Source organism: Brienomyrus brachyistius, chromosome 12 (assembly GCF_023856365.1).
Source record: "Brienomyrus brachyistius isolate T26 chromosome 12, BBRACH_0.4, whole genome shotgun sequence".
NCBI lineage: Eukaryota > Metazoa > Chordata > Actinopteri > Osteoglossiformes > Mormyridae > Brienomyrus > Brienomyrus brachyistius.
Genome location: NC_064544.1, coordinates 20,115,957 through 20,136,460, shown reverse-complemented (window position 1 = coordinate 20,136,460; position 20,504 = coordinate 20,115,957). Strand labels below are relative to the sequence as shown.

At 43.8% G+C, this 20,504-nt stretch overlaps 1 protein-coding gene across 1 annotated transcript; it reads right to left on the bottom strand.

The window, feature by feature from the left end:
* Positions 1–3,416: 3,416 nt before the first annotated feature.
* dok1b (docking protein 1b) lies at positions 3,417–19,568 on the bottom strand. The gene is made up of 5 exons (XM_048970779.1): positions 18,840–19,568; positions 10,619–10,909; positions 9,397–9,472; positions 6,751–6,923; positions 3,417–5,630 (listed from the first exon to the last, which is right to left on the bottom strand). Exons 1-5 carry the CDS (start codon positions 18,894–18,896, stop codon positions 4,521–4,523), a joined length of 1,707 nt encoding a protein of 568 aa, XP_048826736.1. The 5' UTR covers positions 18,897–19,568; the 3' UTR covers positions 3,417–4,520.
* Between the last annotated feature and the right edge of the window lie 936 nt (positions 19,569–20,504).

Below are 20,504 nucleotides of genomic sequence, written 5' to 3'. Positions count from 1 at the left end.
TCTGTCGACAGATTATGTATCTGGCTATTCTCTCCTGCTTACTGAACAAGCACTATATTCAGAGTATCATCGGGTCTGTTGTAATTAGACCTCTCATCATAATTATCGACGATTATCAAATTTGTGCAAGTGCAGCTCGGGGCTGGTTCATACTTCACATGAAAGTCTGTGTGTCGCGATGCAGAGCTGGACCATCCGGGGTCCTGAATGTTCATACTTTTAGCTCCAACAGGCTATAGGCAAAGCTGCTCTTAAAGGTCATGTTTTTGAAGCGTGGTCATTGCGGCGTGGTTTTACGAATAAATAAGAATTTTACCAAAACAATCCATGCACTATGTACTTGCATTACACAAGGAAAATATGCATTAGTAAAAACATTTCCATAAATTGAAATAAAAAAATAAGAACTATAACCGATAACTATAAATACTGGTTTTGAAAGCAACTGAAATAAAGTAAAAACAAAGATCAAATACTTCCGTTGCCATTTTTAAATACTGTTTAGCTAAAGTAATGATTTGTTTATCTTTGGGCTTCTAGTGCAAAGAACATGAACCATAGAAATAGCCAATGGCTGTTGTAGTAGACAGCAAGTCCTGCAACCTTCCATCTATCCCTAAAAGTAAAATGATTAAAACCTAAAGTAAAATATATAACTAAATAGATTTACATCCTTAAAATAAAAACGAATGAAACCACACCAAAAACTAAATTAGATTTCAAATGAAAATTAAAAAAATAAATAAATAAAAATAAAAACTGAATAAAAAAAAATCAATACAATAACACTAACAGAAAAACACACAGACGTTTATGGTGTAGCAGTACAAATTTTAGTTTGTAGCTATTTGGAAGTGGTTATTCTGTAGTGAGGAATTGTATAAATCCTGGTATTTTTCGACTTTCACAGTCAACCATTCTTCACATCTGCTAGTCATTTTTGTTATTCTGATCATAGAAGGTAGAAAATGGTATTTATAATACTATCTTTGTCTGACTTCTTTCTGACTTCACGGTACAGGAAGTCAAGGTTCATTCTCATCACTGTGCAGAGCCTCCACAAAACTGGGTTGGCAGTATATTGCCTGTAAATAAATGAATGACTCCCCATGCTCCTGTACTAAATGCTGGATATATAATGCATTTTTGTTAACATAACCTGAGAGTCCATTTCATCTATTTTTTTTTGGTTGTGTAGTTTTATTTATGTTTCCTTTATTCAGAATATCTACATTTTTTGACACCTGAAATTCCAATGTCTGAATATTCTTAACGACAAAGTAAATTGCTCTTTTGAAAGGGTGCACAGTGGAACCTCGGTTCTTGAATGTCTCACATCTCGTGCAGTTCGGTTCTCAACCATATTGTTCAGTAAAAAAAATGTCTCGTTTGTTGAACGTATTTTCGGTTCTTGGCCAACCAACCCTTTCTTGGCAAAAAAATTCATCTTCTTATGCATTAGTAAAGGAGAGAATGTGTGCATATGAGTCACTCTACCGCCAATGCAAACATTTGTGACCATTTCCGCCGAATTGTGCTGTGAATATTCTCATGCTTTTGTTGCTCTTAATTTGTTTTAAAATAAGCCACTATGGGTTCTAAGAAGGTTATTGATAGCAGCAAACCAAAAAGGAAAGTTGTGAGAACCACAACAGGGCTTAAAAAGGAAATAATTGGAAAGTATGACAGAGGTCACATGTCTGGTCTTGCTACAGAGTATGGGATGGCTAAATAATTTTTTCACTTATTTCATATATTTTTGGGTTGTAAAATGTTTATTTATGGCTTTAGCATTAGGTATGTATTTATACAAGTTTAAATAGGCAAATCATTGGGGGGGTCTGATACAGATTAATCCAATTTATTATTCTTATAGGAAAAATTGATTCCGTTTTCAACCACATCAGTTCTCGAACAGGCTTCTTGAACGGACTAAGTTCGAGAACCGAGGTTTCACTGTACTTGCATTATTATGCTATTTTATTGTCTTTCTATCACTGGCATAAAATGATCTTAAAATGACAATAATATTGTTTATTGCAATTATTTCTGTGACAATATATAATCCAACAGAAGTAGTTTTCGTAACAGGCCTAACTGTGTCATTTCAGAATTCGCTTTATTGTATTGTCCATTCAAGTCCATTGGCGTTTATGGAGTACAGGGTGATGGTGAACTGGAGGCTCCCGTGGCTATGGGGGCATGCCCATCTATTGTAGAGCGTGCCTTCACACTCTCCCAGCAAGAAACAGCTGAACGAGAGAGGAGGAGAACCGAAAGACTACACACACTGGGGGCAGAACTTCAGCTCAAAACCATGGAGTACATTAGATTGCAAGCTGTTTCTAGATGATCAGCATTAACTCTTCAGTGTGTTACATCATTTTTCACCTCTTCATACAAAGTTACTTGACTACCTACATTTCTGTACAGAATGTATACTCTTTATTTGCTACTGTTTCTTGTTATTTTGTAGTGAATTTATAACCTGAAATACAAAAAAAGTTGAACAATAGAAAATAGGAACTTAAGTAATATTGGTAGATCACCTCAGCTAAACCAACAAGACCTTTTTTGGTTATGGAACTTCAACCTAAAACAGCTGGTTCTGTGGTGGATTGAAACTACAAGAAGTCTATTTTTGGAGTGACCAAAAATGGTATAAAAACTAAGCTTCTGAACAATATGCACTAGGGAATGCCATTAGACATCAGGCAAAGGTAACGAATCACTAGCTTAGTGTGTGTGAGAAACGTATATGTTTAGTGGGAGGTGTTCATAGGTCAGTCAGAAAGGTTATTTGAAAAAGTATTAGCTGGAATGATATTCAGAAGCAGAACAAGAAAAAATAAGCAAAAAAAAAAAGAGTGAACCCGTCGACATTGACAGGGCGCCTTTGCTCGCAAGACACAGACAACCCGTCCTTGCATTTAAATTAGGCATTTCTATAAGGACATTCTCAGTGATGTTAATGTCCTTGTGGGAATTTGTGTTGACAACATAAATGGGTTTAGCAGAGTAAAAGACACAAGCTACTTTGAAAGGCAAATCCCTTATTTTTTTATAAGTATAGTTCATAGTGGGGAACTTGGCCAGAATTGTTATGATTTTAGTTTTATCGTCACAGCTGATTTAGCTACTTTTTTCATTTCATTGCGTAGGCAGGAGACGAATGACACCACGGTAAACAGATTCTAATCCTGGCAGCATGAAGAAGTAGTTTCAAAAAAGCCCCTACGGCGACAGGTCGAGGAACAACTTGTTCCTTGTGAACAAAGCCAGGCATACAGACTCCTTTAAGCAACATCCAACTGGAACTCCAGCAAGGCTATTTCGACTGGTCGTTATTCAAAAAGCAATGAATTCTTTGGTTCTCTCTGGCAAACCTTAATGGTAACTGGATTCAACAGAAAGGGTTCAGACAATGTGCCATTTTTAATGGCCAGTTTAATGGCAGAAAACTCTAAAAGGTAATGACATTTCAAATAACCAGCATGCATGAATACTGTATTCAGGTGAATGATGACAAAAGTATATTTTAATATACTTTTATTATTATTTACAACAGTGCAGCTGTTTCAGAAAAGCATAAGAGATAGTGAATTAGCTTAACTGCATGTAAAATACAAGCTATAGTCAATATTCTGTCTTTTAAAAACAAGCCCAAGTAATTCTGGCTGCTGCTGTCTGATTATCAGAACTCATGTGGCGATCTCAAAACCTAATGCTGTCCCAAACAGGTTGACACCCGAGGCTCATGGTTTTGTGAGAGGCTATCCCTTATATATATATTAAAAAATAATAATAATTAAAAAAAAATAATAATAATAATAAAAATAAGTGCTGAAGATAGCCCAGCATGTTTCAGGAGTGATGATACCAGATTGTTAAGAAATAAGCGCTTTACAGCTCAGTGACAGGTCTGGTGTTAAAACAGCAAGATGATATTAAGGAGCCTTCATTCAATCCGTAACCTTCAACGAGTCCACCAGCAGTGCTGGGCAACAGTACTGTGACAGAAAGGGGACTGCAGGAGTCCCTGGAGCAACAGAGCCACATTCCTGCTGTGGTTACCTCTTCCTGAGGCAGAAAGTGAGACCTGTGCAAAACTTATTCCAGTGAGAGCAAACTATGCCAAACAAGCATCTGCCACTCCCCCTGCCCACTGTCTCTCTTCTTCTCCAAGTGGGAACTGTGTAAAGATCCCGTGGTGATTCCCCACATCTTCCCCCATGCCATCAAAACTGAGTGTCAGGACAAGGCCATCAGCTGCTCTGCCAGGGTCTCTGAGCATGCAATGGACACAGCAAAGAGGCTCCAGGCTCACAGTCACCTGTTCCACCACAGGACGAGGAGGTGGTGATAGAACTCATCTAAGTGCATATCCTGCCAGCAGAAGGCACTATTTAAATTTCCTAGTTCTGCACTCACCTGCGATTCCTAAGTCAGGGGGGCATTACAAAGAGGCAGATAAGGAACGTTGCAGACCTTAAAACGACGGGTGAGATGAATGCATGAACTTAGATGTTCCCAAGGTTGTCATAGATGACATCAGGAGAGCATGACAAGCCGGAGTGCCAAGCACTGGATGGTGACTTGCGTCTGGCGATCTGGCTATAGATATCTGTGTGCTTAGCTCCGTTACCGCTGTTGTTGTTGTTCAGGTTGGCACCTACCTTGCCTTGCGGCAGTGCAGGCGGGTCCTTACGAGGCACTAACGCCTTGTTAGGTTTGGGGGCTGGGAGAGGCTTGGGGCCCTTGGCTCGGAGTTGTTGCTGTTTGCTGTATGCTGGGACAGAGTAATCATCGGTTGTGGAGTTGTAGGGGAACTCATGGCCAAGCAGGGGGTCCTCCAGCCCTCGGTTTCTCCAGGCCTGGGGCTCGAATCGGGCTTCGTCATAAACTGTGGCCCCCTGGGGTGTACCGCGACCTTCCGGTTCGTCGTAGATGTGCTCCATGGGTGCCCCTTCCACCTGCCGAGCTCCGTTTCGCGCCCTCCCATCGAGCACCAAAGCTGCAGTCCGCTGTGTAAGGTCTACCCGGTCGTAGATGTCCGAGTACAATGGCTCTTGCTTGTTGCCCTGGTTGCGTGCACCTTCATCCCCCTGGGGTCGTTGCCGTGGCACCGGCATGGGGGTCTTGATGCTGTCCACAGGGTCAGAGTACAGGTAGTCCACAGAGGAGGGGGGAATGCGTACTGAATCTGCTGGCTCAGAGTACAAACTGCTCTGGTCCTCCTCAGGAGGGGCACTCCTGGTACCACGGGTCAGAGGGGAGCGGGGTGGGGTGCTGGACACTGGGGGAGGGGGTTCTGGAAGCATGCGGCTTTTCAGGTTCTTCCCTTCCGCATCCTTCCTCCCAAAGACACCATCAGCTGACCCAGGCTTACTGCCCCCAGAATCAGCATCTGGGTCGCCGCCGCTATCAGAATTGGGAGAGCGATTCTGCTGGAGCGAGCCACTGTCCAGATCCAGTGATGGACAGCTCTGGTGCCGCTCTTCTGCCTGGGCCTTCTGCTCCCGGATAGCAGCTTCCACAATCGCAAAGATCTCGTTACCCTGCTTCGTCTCGAAGGTGAAGTTCCCAGGACCCGATTCGCAGCGCCGTCCCGCCTCAAATGAGAACATGACCTGGATGGAAGAATATGAGATCTAAATGGGATGCGAAAGGGATACGTTTGACATACCATGATTTTTGCATTTTATTAAACATTCTTTTCTAATTTATTCTCAGCATGAAAGCGCATGACGACACTGAGTGATGTTGGAGATGCACATGTGGGCTGAACTCACATTCAGATGAGGTCGGCAAAGGCATATATGTCAAGGACGGAAAGATTACAGAAAGCAGATATCTACATGTAACGTGTAGGTGACGCACAAAAGCCCAGGGGATAGCCAAAAATAGCTACATCTGTGATATAAACACTTCTGACTTCTTCTGAAAAGAGTTTCAGCTTGATGCGATTCAACAGGCGGAGCAGAACCATGTGGTCACACACATATCACTAGTCAGGTGATTCAATTAAATGACGAGTTTGAATATTTTCCACTCAGAAGCGCTGAAGCCTTGAATGAATATCTGAACTTGATTTTTTGGGGGGTGTAAATTTATTTTTAATCTGTCCTAATGTTCTCAAACCATCCTTTATTAGAAATGCTACATCAAGCTGAGCTTGATTTTGACACTATACCACCACTTCCCAAAAAGTGGGGGAAAAAAAGACCCCAAAACTTTGACCTTAACAAGAGACCCACAACACATGAATAAACCTGCCCCTCCCATCCTGTGGTTCAAAGGCCCAGGGCAACAGAGCAAAACCAGATCAGTCCACCAGAACAGCTTCCACCGCTGCTGTTTTTAAAATTTAGAGGAAGCTGACATGTGCATCGACACCTGCGAACACGTAGGCGCCACTAGGATGTTTAACTGAGTCTCTAGCATCATGTAGACTGTCTTACTCAACTTTTCAGTATCTTTCCATCATCCCCCGCCAGGCCATCTGCTAACTGCATCATGCCCCAGAAACCAGACACTTATCTTAAGAATCCCTCAATTACTAACAAGTTGGTAGAACTGAATAAAATCTACTAGATCAGTATCAGGTCTTATCAGTATTTCTGTGATATTACATTGTATTTTAGCTATTACCATAGATTGACCATCAACCTGTATTTCTAAGAATTAGAATTAGACTAAGCACAACTCGTTCGTAACCCCTGGCAATGACAGGCTCGGTTGAACCCTGACCTTATCTCGGCCATAGCGACGAAGCAGCTTATATGGCCACATCAGCAGCATCTTCTTGGTGTTGGGCTCCTTCAGGATCAGGCTCTCGCTGTCGGCCTTCAGCCAGTACGTGCCCTGGAGGCTACAGCGCTCCGAGGCCTCCGTCCGCTGCACACTCACCCAGTACTCATTCACTGAGGAAAGGGACACACGTAGCAATGGGGTGACTCACACAGTCCACCTTCAAAGCAAGCATGTTGCCGAAGTGCCTGGTAACACCTGACGGTAGGGCAGCTGTTATGGCAAAAATCATAATGATTATTTTGGTCAATATTGAGGTCATGGTTATTTAACAGGGTTACTCACTGACTGGAAATGCCATGCATCCATTGAACTTGAAAAACAAAACGTGCATAACTGAGAGGGGCTGGAAAAGGGGGGGCTCTGGATTTATAACGTGAGAAAACGGGAGCATCACTGAAAGCCAAAAAAGGAGGCACAGTAATCATTTTCTCCCTATTAATTTGTTCTAATAATCGTTGGAAGCCAAAATGGTAATTGAAATTGAAATTCGATCAATTCCCTAACCCTATCTGACACAGGAGCTAGGCAATTGGCATCTGTCCATTTTTATATTTCAACATTATTTTTTATTTACATTTAAGTGACACAGGAGAGGAAAGCTTGGCTACATAGTCATCCAGCATACAGCATCCCTGGGGGAAGTTGGGGTAAAGGGCCTGTTTCAAAGGCATTTGCAGCTATGCGATTCTTCACCATAATCTGGCAGCAGCCGGCATCACTGACAGCAATCGATCTTGAAACAGAAGCCCAAACCTATTCTTTAACCTCGCAGCAATGCACTGTGCACAAACCAGGGCAGCTGCGGGTTAGAGATGCCTAAGGACTTCCTCCGTATACAAGCATATTTCTCTTTCCTTCAATTCACAGCCTCTCTGGCTGGCAGGAAGAGGATGCGAGTGTCTGCAAAAGGAAGTGTCTGCCTTCGCCCAGCAAGCAAACATGCTGAATCACTCCAAACATGTGACTGGGGGGAAGTGATGCCTGTGTCCACGTGGGAACTGTGTGAAACTGGAATGGTACCGGAAGTGACATCAAGAAAGAAAACAAACAAAATAAGCTGTCCTCTTTACAGACCCAAACCCGAATGCTAGGAACTTAATGTAGATTCAGACGCTCTTTGTTCTGAGGCAAAATATAATCCCCTGAATTTAATCAAATGCCTCGTAAACAGGGGTATAATGATACCGTTTGCCCAAGGTTTGCTATGTATCACAGTTTTATTGAACGGTTTATTGGGAAATCCAACTAAACAAAGTGCACGCAATTGTGTGAGACAGTAAGAATGAGAAAGATGAAAAAAGCAATGGATGATGTGGGCTGTTTGTGCACTCGCCTGTGATACACCAGGGGTTGCTATCACAACAAAGTGTAAGATGCAGATCCCTTAAAAACACTACGAAAAATGACGTAGAACAGTGCGTCACCAGTAGCCTAATTAAAGCTTTTTTGACATACATTTTTTGTAACAGAATTGGATCGGCCCCTTACTATGTAATACCATGGTATAAGTACCGGACAGCTCGATAATATGCAGTGTACCGTGACACCCCTACTGAGTAAATAAACAAGTTGCTACCAAGCTAAATATGCAGTTCATTGTTTAAATAACGGTTCATTGTTTAATAAACGGGTGATGTGTTCGTTTTTTTCCCTTAAGTTACCTTACTGTTACCATGGCCTCAGTTCCATGATACATATCGAACCGTGGACAGCCTTACTCTTAATTTAATTCAATTATTTTTGATCAACAGGATGCTGCTTTTCCAGTACCAGAGGTAGTTATTTATTTATTTATTTACTTTTCTGCTTGTCAACCAAGACTGCACTGACATACACTGATCTGTATGTAATCCAGGAGCCTGCAGAAACCTCCTAGAAGAGCTTGCTCATAACAGCATGAGCTGGCAAATGCAAAGGGTCGACTGGAAAATACAGCCAAACATCATTGCAGGAGGCACTATGAGCTGACAGTAAAAAAACACAAGCAAAGGGCAGCTTCTTTTATAAGATTATGGGACCTTGCATCTGGCCCCACAAAGCCAGAAATGCCTCACGCTGCAGTAAGCTGTCTGAAAACAAAACCAGATAGATGGCGATTATACTACGCATCATGACCACCATTTCAAAGCTTCTTCCTTATTGCGGGGTGAGAAATGCAATCCACGCACGGAATGTGCCAACCGGGACCTTTGAATTGTACCATCGGGTGATTAGTTGGGTACGGGCCCGCCAACGCCTGGCCTTATCAGTTCAGCAAATACAATTAGGTTCAGCATATTGGTCTCAAGTTCGCCTCACCCTGTTTACCTTGTATTGTTTTGTTTAGTTCCTTATTAGATTTCTTTTACATAAAGTGACACTGCAGTGAAGTACTTCTGGACATTTTATTGAAGCAGGTAGTAGAGGAAGACCTCAGCGCTACTGAGAATAACAAGCAGTCTCCTTGGACTTCAGCACACGCATTTTCCTCATGAACCCGGCTGCAATAGGGCCTAATCACTAGACTACACCCTGCACCCATTTTCCACAAATAACTTGAGGTTTTTTGTTGCTGTTGTGTTTTAGCAAATGGTCCCCTCTTACCTTCTTCCCTGGAGTAGTAAATCAGGTTGTCTGCCATCTGCAGCTCCTGGCCATTGGAGTCTGTCCCGCTGCCCTTCTACCAAAAGAAACAGAGAGCAGCGTTTGTTGAATTGTAAGCCACTCACCAGTGGGCCAGTGGTCACGACCCAGGGATTTTAAAAGATTTTACGAGCAGCTCAGCTCTGCAGGTGAAGAACCAGAGCCAGCAGATGAACAGCACTGTGAACAGACCTGCACAATATGCAAGTGCTAATATGGACATTGCATATTATACACATGAAGTGGTCACACTACAAGGACCACGATAGTTAGCTGGCTTGAGATTTGGTTTTGCCAAGTATATAATTTGTCATACTGTCATACCATCTCAACATTATACATGGTATTTTGGCAGTATTGTTAAAAGCACCCAAGCTTAGTTGAGAGTTTAAAATAGCTAAAACAGTATCACTAAAGCATTTTTACTCTGTCATCAGAAACAAAACTTAACAAGCTTTGCGATTTTAATGATTGTTCCTTTTCAAGATTATCTAGTGTTAAAAATCAGTGTGAAGTTTTTATGCTGCTGTTCTTGCATGAACTCTGCCTGCTCTCTATGAGCCAATCATGGTCATTTCCTTCCTTGCTGTCAGCGTCAGTCATTGACAGCACGGTGCATTTATGAAAAATGAGGAGGTGAAAGTGAACAAATACAGGGTGCCAATACGCGTCTTCCACAGTATTGAAATATTTCAGATTCCATAGAGACGATATTGAGCAAAAGCAAATTATTTGTCAGTACTTGCAGCAACACTCATCCATCCATCCATGTTCTGAAACCGCTTGTAATATTCAGGGTCGCAGGAGGTCCAGAGCCTATCCCAGAGGCTACAGGTGTAAGGCAGGGAACAACCCAGGATGGGGCGCCAACCCATCACAGAACACACTGACACACCATTCAATCACACTCACACCTATGAGCAATTTGGAAACACTTGCAGCATCACCAGCAGCTAATTTGGTAGATATTATTGGCAGATGAGTTCTATTTGGCTATAGTTTATTATGGCTAATAGTATTTCCCGTTTTTTGCTTTATAAATATTGGAATATTTATCACAAAAACATCACATCGCAGTGTTTGAAATTTTTTACAATCATGCAGCCCTAACTATAAAGTCACCGGCCCCTCACATACAAAAACACAGATGCACACCTCCCACACATGGGGTTGGGGCCCTTACCTGGAAAGCGATCTCACACATCTTTTCCACCCACTCAGCAGTGGTCTGCTTCTCAGCAGCAAAGATGTGAGTCTTGTCATTGGTCTCCACACAGAAAGCGGCCATGTTTTCTTTGGGACAGGCCTCGGTGACGGCTGGCAGGATGCTGATGCACTCAGCCAACCGGATGATCTTCTTGTCCAGCTTCTTGGTATTAGGTTTCTCACTGACATTGCTGCCGTCGAAGAACTCTAGCCGTGCAATTCCATTCTGGCTGGCAGGATACAACACAAACCAGCTCTTTTTCCATTTCTGAAGGACAGACAGAGGGAGAGAGACGTCCGAATGTCACACTTCAAACATAGGACGTGACGCACAACACTGCAAAAGATGACGGCATTAAATACAAATGCTTATTAAACATATTATATCCTGTTGGCTTTTTTTAACGCGGCTGTTTCAGATAAGGGACTGTGTTTCTTCATTGCTCATGATGCAAATCTTGCGAAAATGCTCCATTAGCGCAGTGACTGGCCACTTGCGTAAAAAAAAGGATGTTTCACCCCCACAAATGTACACATGTCTCGATCTTTACGGACCCCGTTTGCCGGCACAGGACGACGAAACTCCCACTGACCAGGGTGACGATGCCAAAGCAACAAGAAATTAACCTTTGCAGCCCCGGTAACCTTTACGGCTCCTTCCTCCATGGGACAAAAGAGGGAAGTGAGAAGTTTCCTCAGTAAACAAGAAGTATGTTGCTGACAGACGAGAGTAAACTTGCAAAGAGACACAGTCCTAGTGTGTGATGGCCACTGGGTGACCGCAGGCGATGACCACGTTGGCCCTGGGATCACACAGCCTGAGGGATGTCCTCAAAACCAAGACCACAACATCCCTAAACACTGACAGTGCTCCAGGCACCTCTACCCTTCCCGCCGTTCATATCACACTGAGCTTTGGACAGTCACATTTCCATGACATTCATTCATGTGCAGATACCCTGAATGCTATACCAGGTACCAGAATCCCTGGCAGAATTATGCGATGATGCCAAACGGAAGATAATGTCAAGTTACAATAATTTTGTAATTACAGTGATTACTCATTATGATAGCAGGTTGTGTCAGAGCAGAAAGGGTGAAACGTGTTCCCCACACCGACATGATATATGTGTGTCTCCTCATTGAAGATATGACATTTTCAAAGAAATATGTAACATCTCTCGTGGGGGGACTGAAAAACTATCTGTAAAGGATGCTAGTGTTTGGTTAAACACAAGGAAAAAAGCCACCAATAAACACCTGTGAACTGGGACATGTGGTGAGGAGATGGTGTGGCTGCACATTTAAGAGGAAGGAACACATTCACCATCAGACCTCACTTCCTGTCGAAATTGCAGGTGCATGTACGCGCCCCCTGGACACCAGTTTCCTCACTCGGTCCATTTGCATGCCCAACCAGGCCATAGTTCCCTCTGGCTCAGGGTGACAGACCCGGAGCCTTGCCTATGAACCCAGGGCTCTGATAATACTGCGATCCATCATGGGGGGGGGGCATACAGGGAGGAAGTAAGCGAGGGAAGTGCCTCTGGCTTCAGCGTGTTTTAGAGAGTCACTGCTTCACCAGTCAGCTGAAGTTAACAGCACATGCTCCGGAGAGCAGGGATCACACCTTTATCTATATTCAGCTCCATGTTAAGAACTAATAATCAAGGAGGCAGTAAGAATTCTGGGACAGCATTTCAAATTTTGGCAAAAATGGGTCCTAACAAGCAGCGACCGTATAAGAAACACAACCTGACCTCTTCCAAATCAAAACCTGAATGTGCGGTTGTTTCTGTTCGATTAGTTGGTTGCTATATAACCCACCATAAAGTCATCAAGCAGTAAAAAGTATTTATGGTATGAAATGATATGTGCAACTGGAAAAAAAGGTTTCTTTTTCTAAATATGAAAGTGACAACTATAGTCCCGGAGACCATAAAGCAGTCACTAGATGCTCTTTATATTCATGGAAACTGTTGCAGTTGTTTAAAGGCAATCAAATACGGGAAAGGAAGGAAGGAAGAGTAGTGTGGCATGCAAGATAGAAAATATGCAAATTAACTGCAAAGCCCAGAAAGAGAGCTGACGTCAGCTTGCTCAGAGCATGCGTCCGGTTGGAGCAGGTCTCTCTGCTCGTGAGCTCCAAGTTCAGCATTCTCCGCTCAAGTTTACATTCTGTTGGATGATGGTACTCGGCATCGTCTGTTTCTTAAGCAGTAATCCTCAACGCCACAACATCCAGACAGAATTTGCCACACCAATGGAAATGCATTTACACATTTTGTTGTTCTGCTAGTCAAATAAGTGAGCAGTCAGCAGCTGAAACAGGCCTTAATACTAGTACTGGAACCAATGGAGAGTTGGGGTAACACCAGATCAGAGTGGTGTCAATCATAGAATGTGGAACAATTTATTCCACGTTCCACAATTAAAAAAAAAAAAAAACTGCAATTTTAGCTGTTTCCTGGATGGCATGAGTATACACTATTCATAACCATAATAATAGGTGCAATTAAGAAAACTTCAGCAAGTGCGTGCCCTCATTTTTCATCGTTAGATACCCCTCCCCCAATTATGTTGTTGGCCCTGGGCCTCTCCCCTACAAATAATTTGGAGACGTCACCGCCTAATACCCCACTATCCCAAGACGCTGGTTCAGAACGCACCATGGTATGCTCAAATGCGCCCCACTGGCAGGCTGCCCGTGGCAGTAAATGACCACATGACCGTGACCTTCTGCCTATAACACACATCACCAGGGAGGGGGGGGCGCTACAATCTGGAAGTTAGTAAGTACATGGAAGTGGGAAGAGTTCAAGCCTGATATCTTCAGCCAATGAAGGCTAGTCTGCATACAGAGTCAGGTCACGGTCAGACAGTTTGTTCCCTTCACTTCTTACCTCCAGCTCCTCCACCACTAGCATGGCCATATATGGGTAGAACAAAGCTAGATATTAGCCCTGGGGATAATGGCCATGCTGACTTATAGTCATTCCTAAACAGAAAGGGCTTGAAGAAAAAACTGCGAACACCTGATTTCTACTGCTGGGCAAAGAGCGAAAGACAGGATTGTGCGCTTCTGAAGACTGTCAGGATGACCAGATCCTACAACACACTGCAGGCATTCAGTCACGGTGCTATGACACAACATTTCAGGGCGCATCTCTGTCAGAACATCCACCTGCTATTCGAAAAACGAATTCTCTGTTACATCCATCATCCTACAGCTTATCCTGAGCCTGGTAACTGTTGGGCCTGCAGCCTGTTCCAGGCAGCACAAGGCACAAGACAAGGACTCACACCGGATGGGACGTCAGTCTGTCACAGGATATGCTGCAGGCACTTTAAAGTCGGTAGTCATCCTACTCGTCTTTGGACCGTGGAGGGTGACACACTAAGAAAAAGAAACTACATGCACACACACACACACACACACACACACACACACACACACACACACACACACACACACACACACACACACACACACACACACACACACAGCAGAGGTGATGTGAGGGAACAGTATTCCCCACTAAGTCCCTGCAGGCCCTTCTGTTATATTCAAAGTAAATTATTCCCGTCTCTTCTCTACACAATATGTTGCACACTTACGGATCTTCCTTAGAACGCTGCGATAAACATTAAACTGTGACCTTTACATAGATGTTCACGTAATGAAAACGCATGATGCCGTTCGGAGTTTTTTTAAGAGTGTGGCTGATACTAAATGCATTTCCCACAGCCATATTTACATAAATGAAAACGCTAGCTCAGTTGCTGGAGGGGGCAGGCGTAGAGCTTCAGTCGTCTTTTAAACAAATGCAGGCCTAGCACATTTCCCTGTTCTTCCCCACACTGACTAAGGCATGATAAGAGTCACGGGGAAGAAGATTTAGACCTTAAACTGCCTGGGCGTGCCCTGTGGGTGGAGTGTAGCGGCAGAGCTAAACCTGTGGGGGGCAGTGATCAAAGCTGCAGTGTGTCGTACTGAGGCGGCAATGGGAGAAACGAGTCTGTCGAAACCCACGGCAAGGGGATCGCCATATACCAGTTTCAGTCCGACTGCTGCCAACGTATCACTAGATGAGTCCGATAAGCCTAACCACTATTAAGAGCAAATGATTACAACTTGCCCACGGCTGGGTTGAATGCTCAAGTGATCAGGCACCACTTATCTCTCTGCTCCCTTTAAGACAGCACTCCGTTATTACGCACATGCAGGGACGGATTATGGGTTGTGTGGGCCCCTGGGCAGCGGCCCCGCTGGCCCGGTCCGTAATCCGTCCCTGCGCACATGCACAAGACTCCGAACAGGAAAGACATAGAGGGCTACACAAGTTTCACCAAGATGGCACCTGCTTCCTATCCAACACTTGTGCTTTCACTGCTTTAGGGGGGTGGGAAAGTGAGGATGCATCTGACACCAGTGAATTGCATGAGAAATGACTAGTCCCTGTCCGAACAGCGGGCCAGAGGACCAGGAGTCAGGGCATCTCAACCACAGTTCAGAGTGCGGCCTATCGGGCCTAACTTTAAACTTAAAATGCATATATTAGAAGAAATTTCTCCCACCCTAAAATGTTGGATTAGCTACAAACTCTAAATTCCAAATGACTTTGAACATTTTGTACTGCTCTTAGTCAAAGCGCATTTTGTTCAGGTCTGCAAAGTGACCGAGGACCTGCTCGTGCACGTCGGAGTTCCCTTGACCGAGGACCTGCGTGTGCACATCGGAGTCCACTTGACCGAGGACCTGCGCGTGCACGTCGGAGTCCACTTGACCAAGGACCTGCGCGTGCACGTCGGAGTCCGGCTGTCCACGAGTAATATTTAAGTGGCTTACGATGTCACTGTCAGATTTCCAGCCTGATGTCTCATGTCAGAAGGCCGCTACATAAACTGTAAGATCTGTTGAAAACAGAATACCATAAATAACTGAGTTAATACTTTTGGATACCCATTATACAGTGGTGGATTTCCGCTCTGCTGACAGTTAACATTTGGTAATTAACCAGCTAACCAACTCCATGTGCCAACAAACCCATGTGTGTACAATTAAGAGGGAGTGGGTTCAGAAACAGTGCTGACTTATTTAGAAGTTGCTGTGGGTAACAGCTTTACCCTCAATGGATATTATCTCAGCAAATACAGAAATACAGATACCTCATATTAAAAAGAACTAAAAAAATATTTAGACAAGGCTCAACTGAGCCATACTCTTGACACCATAATGGTTTATTTGGGCCTGACGATGTCCTCCCAACGTACAAGCAGATTGATAAAATTTCTTTTATACTTTGTAAAGTCCTCTTTTGTCACAGTATGTTCAGCGGATTGTCCCCAGGGTTAGTTACATCACTTCACCCACGTACCTGATGACACACGAGCCCCACCTGGAGCAGAAACCACCCCTCCTGATACTGTTTTTCAGGTAATGCCGGATTGCACTGGGGGGCTGAAAGTCACTTTAGCATCAGTTTGGGTGCTGGGAGGGTATGGCTGGGTGCAGCGACATTCATACAGAATCAACGGGCACGTTCCCCAAGCCGTGCTAAGACCTCATCTCTTAGTGCGGTGGAGCGGCTTCAGGGAGATAAGCGACAGAACCGGCGACCCTGTGCAACAACTGCCAGGATCCAGGTCGGCTCTGACAATAAGAGAGGAGGGTGCAGCAGAAACCACACCCCGCAAAGCCTTGCATTCAAAAGAGTGCATACTGACTGAAACTGGCAGGGCAATGATGACCACCTTGGTTACCTGCTTAACTCATACATGTTCAACCAGTTTCACCCACAGCTGTGACTGACAGGCTGAGGCCTCCTGGTAAAGCTCAGTCGCTCCAATCACTCACGACCACGAAGATCCAGAAAACACAAATACGGTCAGAATGGCCCAACGCGTTCCTGTAATGTGTGTACAGGATCTGAAGATGTTGGATCCTTTCATATCACGTGGTTTCAAAGTAACTGCCCACACAAATGGTAACTCGCCAATATCCCACAGCGGACAGTGCTTAAGACACTATACCACCAGCTGTCCCCACACATCGCATTTTAGACAACCTCGATTAACATGTAGGGCCGGAAAACTTCTACTTCTGTCTTTTCATAAGCTGCTCTGAGGCCTGTAAAGAAGCCTGGAAATACGGACTAGAGGAAACCCAAACGGCTGTAACTTCCAACTAACCGGCTGACACCGAACAGGACTAACTGATGACCATGAGGGCGTAGCTCAGCGTGGGCAGGACCAATAGGGGGAGTCCTGGAAGGTTCTTGTTGACCCACTACGAATGTGTCGCCCACGTAGTATTCCAGGTGCTATGGAAGGAACTGGGTAAAGCCGAGCCTTTGAATTGGGAGGGAAGAACTCAGTGCTAAATCAGCAGTCATTCAATGGCGTGTGTGTCCCTGAGTCGGGGGACGGTGTTAACCTCTCTGGCCTTTATACAGTACTTCTGTGAGGCAAAAGAGTTCCGCAGTGTACACATGCGCATGGTCAGCCACACATGTAAGATCGCATAGTTCAATTCACCCCCGGGTCCTCAGCTCCTCCTACGCACGCACGTCATCCAGGGCATGGGGCTTCACACCATGACATCACTAGCCTGGGAGTTCACAAGTGGGGGCAAAGAGGCTAGCAGCACTTGGCTATGGGGGAGGGGGGACCACAGGAGACAACTAGGCAGTGAGAAGTGGGGAGTTGGTTCGTAGCTCCCCTTGAAGGTTAAACTATGACACTTGCTTCCTCTTTTAGTCCACCGTAGAGGCCAGTGAAAACAGACATTACTAATCAGCTAGTAATTACAGTTACAGAACAATTAAAATAAGTGGAAAAATGTACCCAGGATCACCACACTGTAGAACGTATTACTGGTTGATTCTTCTTTCCTAAGCAAACTGACTTTTATTAAAAATATAAAAATAAATCCTGGCAAACACTGCAAGAGTTGAACTTTACCCATCACAAGTTCATAGCATATAAACCATCCATTGTGCTATTAATAATCTATATTACCAAATACTGATCATCAGATTGGTGAAGTAATTGCAGTGTCATAGCTCTGTGACATACCCAGCAATGCATAAGCAGATTCTGCCCAATCAAAGCAGATATCCAGTTCAGCCTCCCGGGGGAAACACCATCAGAACACGAGAAAGTACAAGAGAATTTATAAAAGACCGCTTTCTAAAGGTATTCCTCCTGACACTGGTGTATAAACAGTGTGAAAGCCCCATGACAAATGACCAGGATTGGCACACACTAGGGTGTGCATCAGGCTTGAATATCGGAGGTGTGTACAAGGTGTGTGTCACCACACTTTCCATCGTGCCCGGTCGTTCTATTTCTGTATCCCTCTGCCTCACTCCATTGCAATTCGCACTGTTGTGAAATGACCAAGAAGCCACACTCCCTACTAAACCAAAAGACAGGGAGTGAGACAGAAAGTCGATACAAAACTGCAGGAATGCAGACCTCCGTGCAGAAATTTAGGGACGTGAAAGGGTTAGAAGCAGAGTTAGGGTTAGCATCAATAATAAAACAAGAAAACCTTCGAAACGTAAAGAGGGAACTGGGTCTGAATGTTTTAAAAACCATTCAAAGTCCAATGTGTAAATCTGAACGGAGATAAGCACAAATTGACAAACACATTCGAGGCGAACTGCCGACAAACTGAATTTAACATCCAGGCACAAAACATCTCTTAAATCAGCTTCCCCACTTATATTTATTTAAGGAGATTTCATAAAGTAAAAATTATTTTTGCGTTCATCTGACTGCCTCAGGCCACAGGGGAAGAGATGCAGTTATTGCAAAATATTCCTAAATCAAAAAAAAAAATAAAAAAAATTTAACAGGAATATATTATCTGTGTCAATTAGGTGTGAGACAGCTTTTTTCTTTAATTTAAGCAATATACAGTTATTTCAGATTAGAGTTGTTTTTGACATTATGACTTCCTCTTTTCCATATTTTTATAAACACTAAAACAATGATTGATCACCCCTAAATCAAGAGAGCCGTGCATCGGATTGCTTAGGATTTGTTTAAAACGGAATGTCTGCGGGTATCTATAAAATAACGCCACATGCCTTAAATAGCAGACAGTTAGCGTCATTTTAAAAACCTCCAGATGCGCACGAATTTCTCTCCTTTTAAAATATAATCGGCAGCGCTGCCCCGGGCGGACTTACCTTGCCAAACTTCTGGTGCTGCACGTAAAGTTGCCCCTCTTTGACGTGTGTGTCCATTCCTGCTCGGATTCCCACTCTCTGGGGTCAAATTCAAAATATCTCGACACCCCGCTCGTCTTCTCAGTTTCTTAACTTCTTTCTTTTCAGACTTCCTATTGCTGCAACTTCCGCTTCATAGATATAAGCAATGCAAGCAGCAGCGCTGGCAATCATTGAGTGCGATAAACCGACCGTACTGAAATATTAACGACATTAGAAAGATGTCTGTAAAAGTTTAAGCACGCTCTGAAGTTGTGCTCGTCGGAAGCCTGATCCTCTCTCCTATTATTGTGGGCGCTCTTCAGTAGCAGACCCCCTCCCCTTCCTCCTTCTCTCTCTCTCTCTCTCTCTCCGTTAACAAAAGTTCAACTACACACAAAATGTGCGTATCACCAATTTGACTTAATGTATTTCTGAAGACGTTTTTTTTTCTTAGAAACTTGCCCCCGTGTTAGCCCTTATTAATAAATATGCATCTCACTTTACCGGAAATGTATATTTATCTTGGTGTAGCTCGGTGGCAAAGATCAAACGTCTATTATGGATAATGTGCCTCAAACCTCACCACGTGGTACAGAGCTTGAAACTTAACGTACAGCTAGGTTTAGCTCTATAGCGTGACACGCGTTGTTGTTCCTTGAACTCATAATAATTTTGTAAAAATGTTCTGTTTCAGCAAAAGGTGGCAGAGCAACGGCGGCACAAAGAGTGATCACACGTACAAAATGTAAAAGGTGCAAAGGTGCTGCGCTGGGCATAAACCCAGTCCCGACGGCCTATGACGTCATTGTGCATCCGTTAGCGCACTTCTGCGGTGTTCCTTCTCTTAACGGCTATTTTTCGTTTTGCTTCTTCCTCTGTCCAAGATCATTTGGCAGATTTCTGTATGCATCTTTTTTTTTCATACAGGATATGAAGCGAATGTCTCATCTATGGAGACTAAAGATAAATCTCTGACAGGAGAACTTGGGTGGATGGGTCACTAAATGGTTTAGGAGCTGGAATATGTTGAGCAAACATATTTATATTTAAGGACAGGAACTATTGCTGTAAGTCTACTCTTCAGCGAGATAGATGCCTTCCTGTTATAGTTGTTCTGTAGGCTGTGTGACAGAGAAACAACACTTGGTAGCAACAAATGCCCAGATGTACTTCATACATATTTATGTAACACAAGTCCAGAAGAGGCAAATATATCTAATAATGCCTCTGCCTGACTCAGGACTCCGCCTGCTATGTGATGTGTCAAATGGCTCTCACACTAGCCAGTTGAAAGGAATTTTATCTAGCCTCAGTCTGCCTCACCCTGTATATTTAATGGCTGTTTACATTACTGCATCATTCTTCCAAGGTATATTGCACAGTTACAAACACTGGCAACATTCTGAGCCTTTTGTAGTTCATTGTGAATTAAGACTGTTTACTTTTGTACTGCTTGGGATTTTACTTTGCCGTATTTTCTGCAAAATCTGTGTGACACCACTGCCCCTGCTACATCTGCACATGCTGTACATGTTTCATGCCATGTACAGACGCTCCTCTTCTTACGGACTTTCAGACATACGAACGAAGAGGACTGTAGGTCCAAATTGTGTTCACTGGGCTCCTGTTTCCTGTCCGCAACAT

Coding starts and splice junctions, on each gene's coding strand:
- dok1b (XM_048970779.1), bottom strand. CDS start 18,896: ATGGACACACACGTCAAAGAGGGGCAACTTTACGTGCAGCACCAGAAG. Junction 9,473..10,618: donor TGTGTGAGATCGCTTTCCAG/GTAAGGGCCCCA, acceptor TTCTTTTGGTAG/AAGGGCAGCGGGACAGACTC. Junction 6,924..9,396: donor TTACTACTCCAGGGAAGAAG/GTAAGAGGGGAC, acceptor CCCTTTCCTCAG/TGAATGAGTACTGGGTGAGT.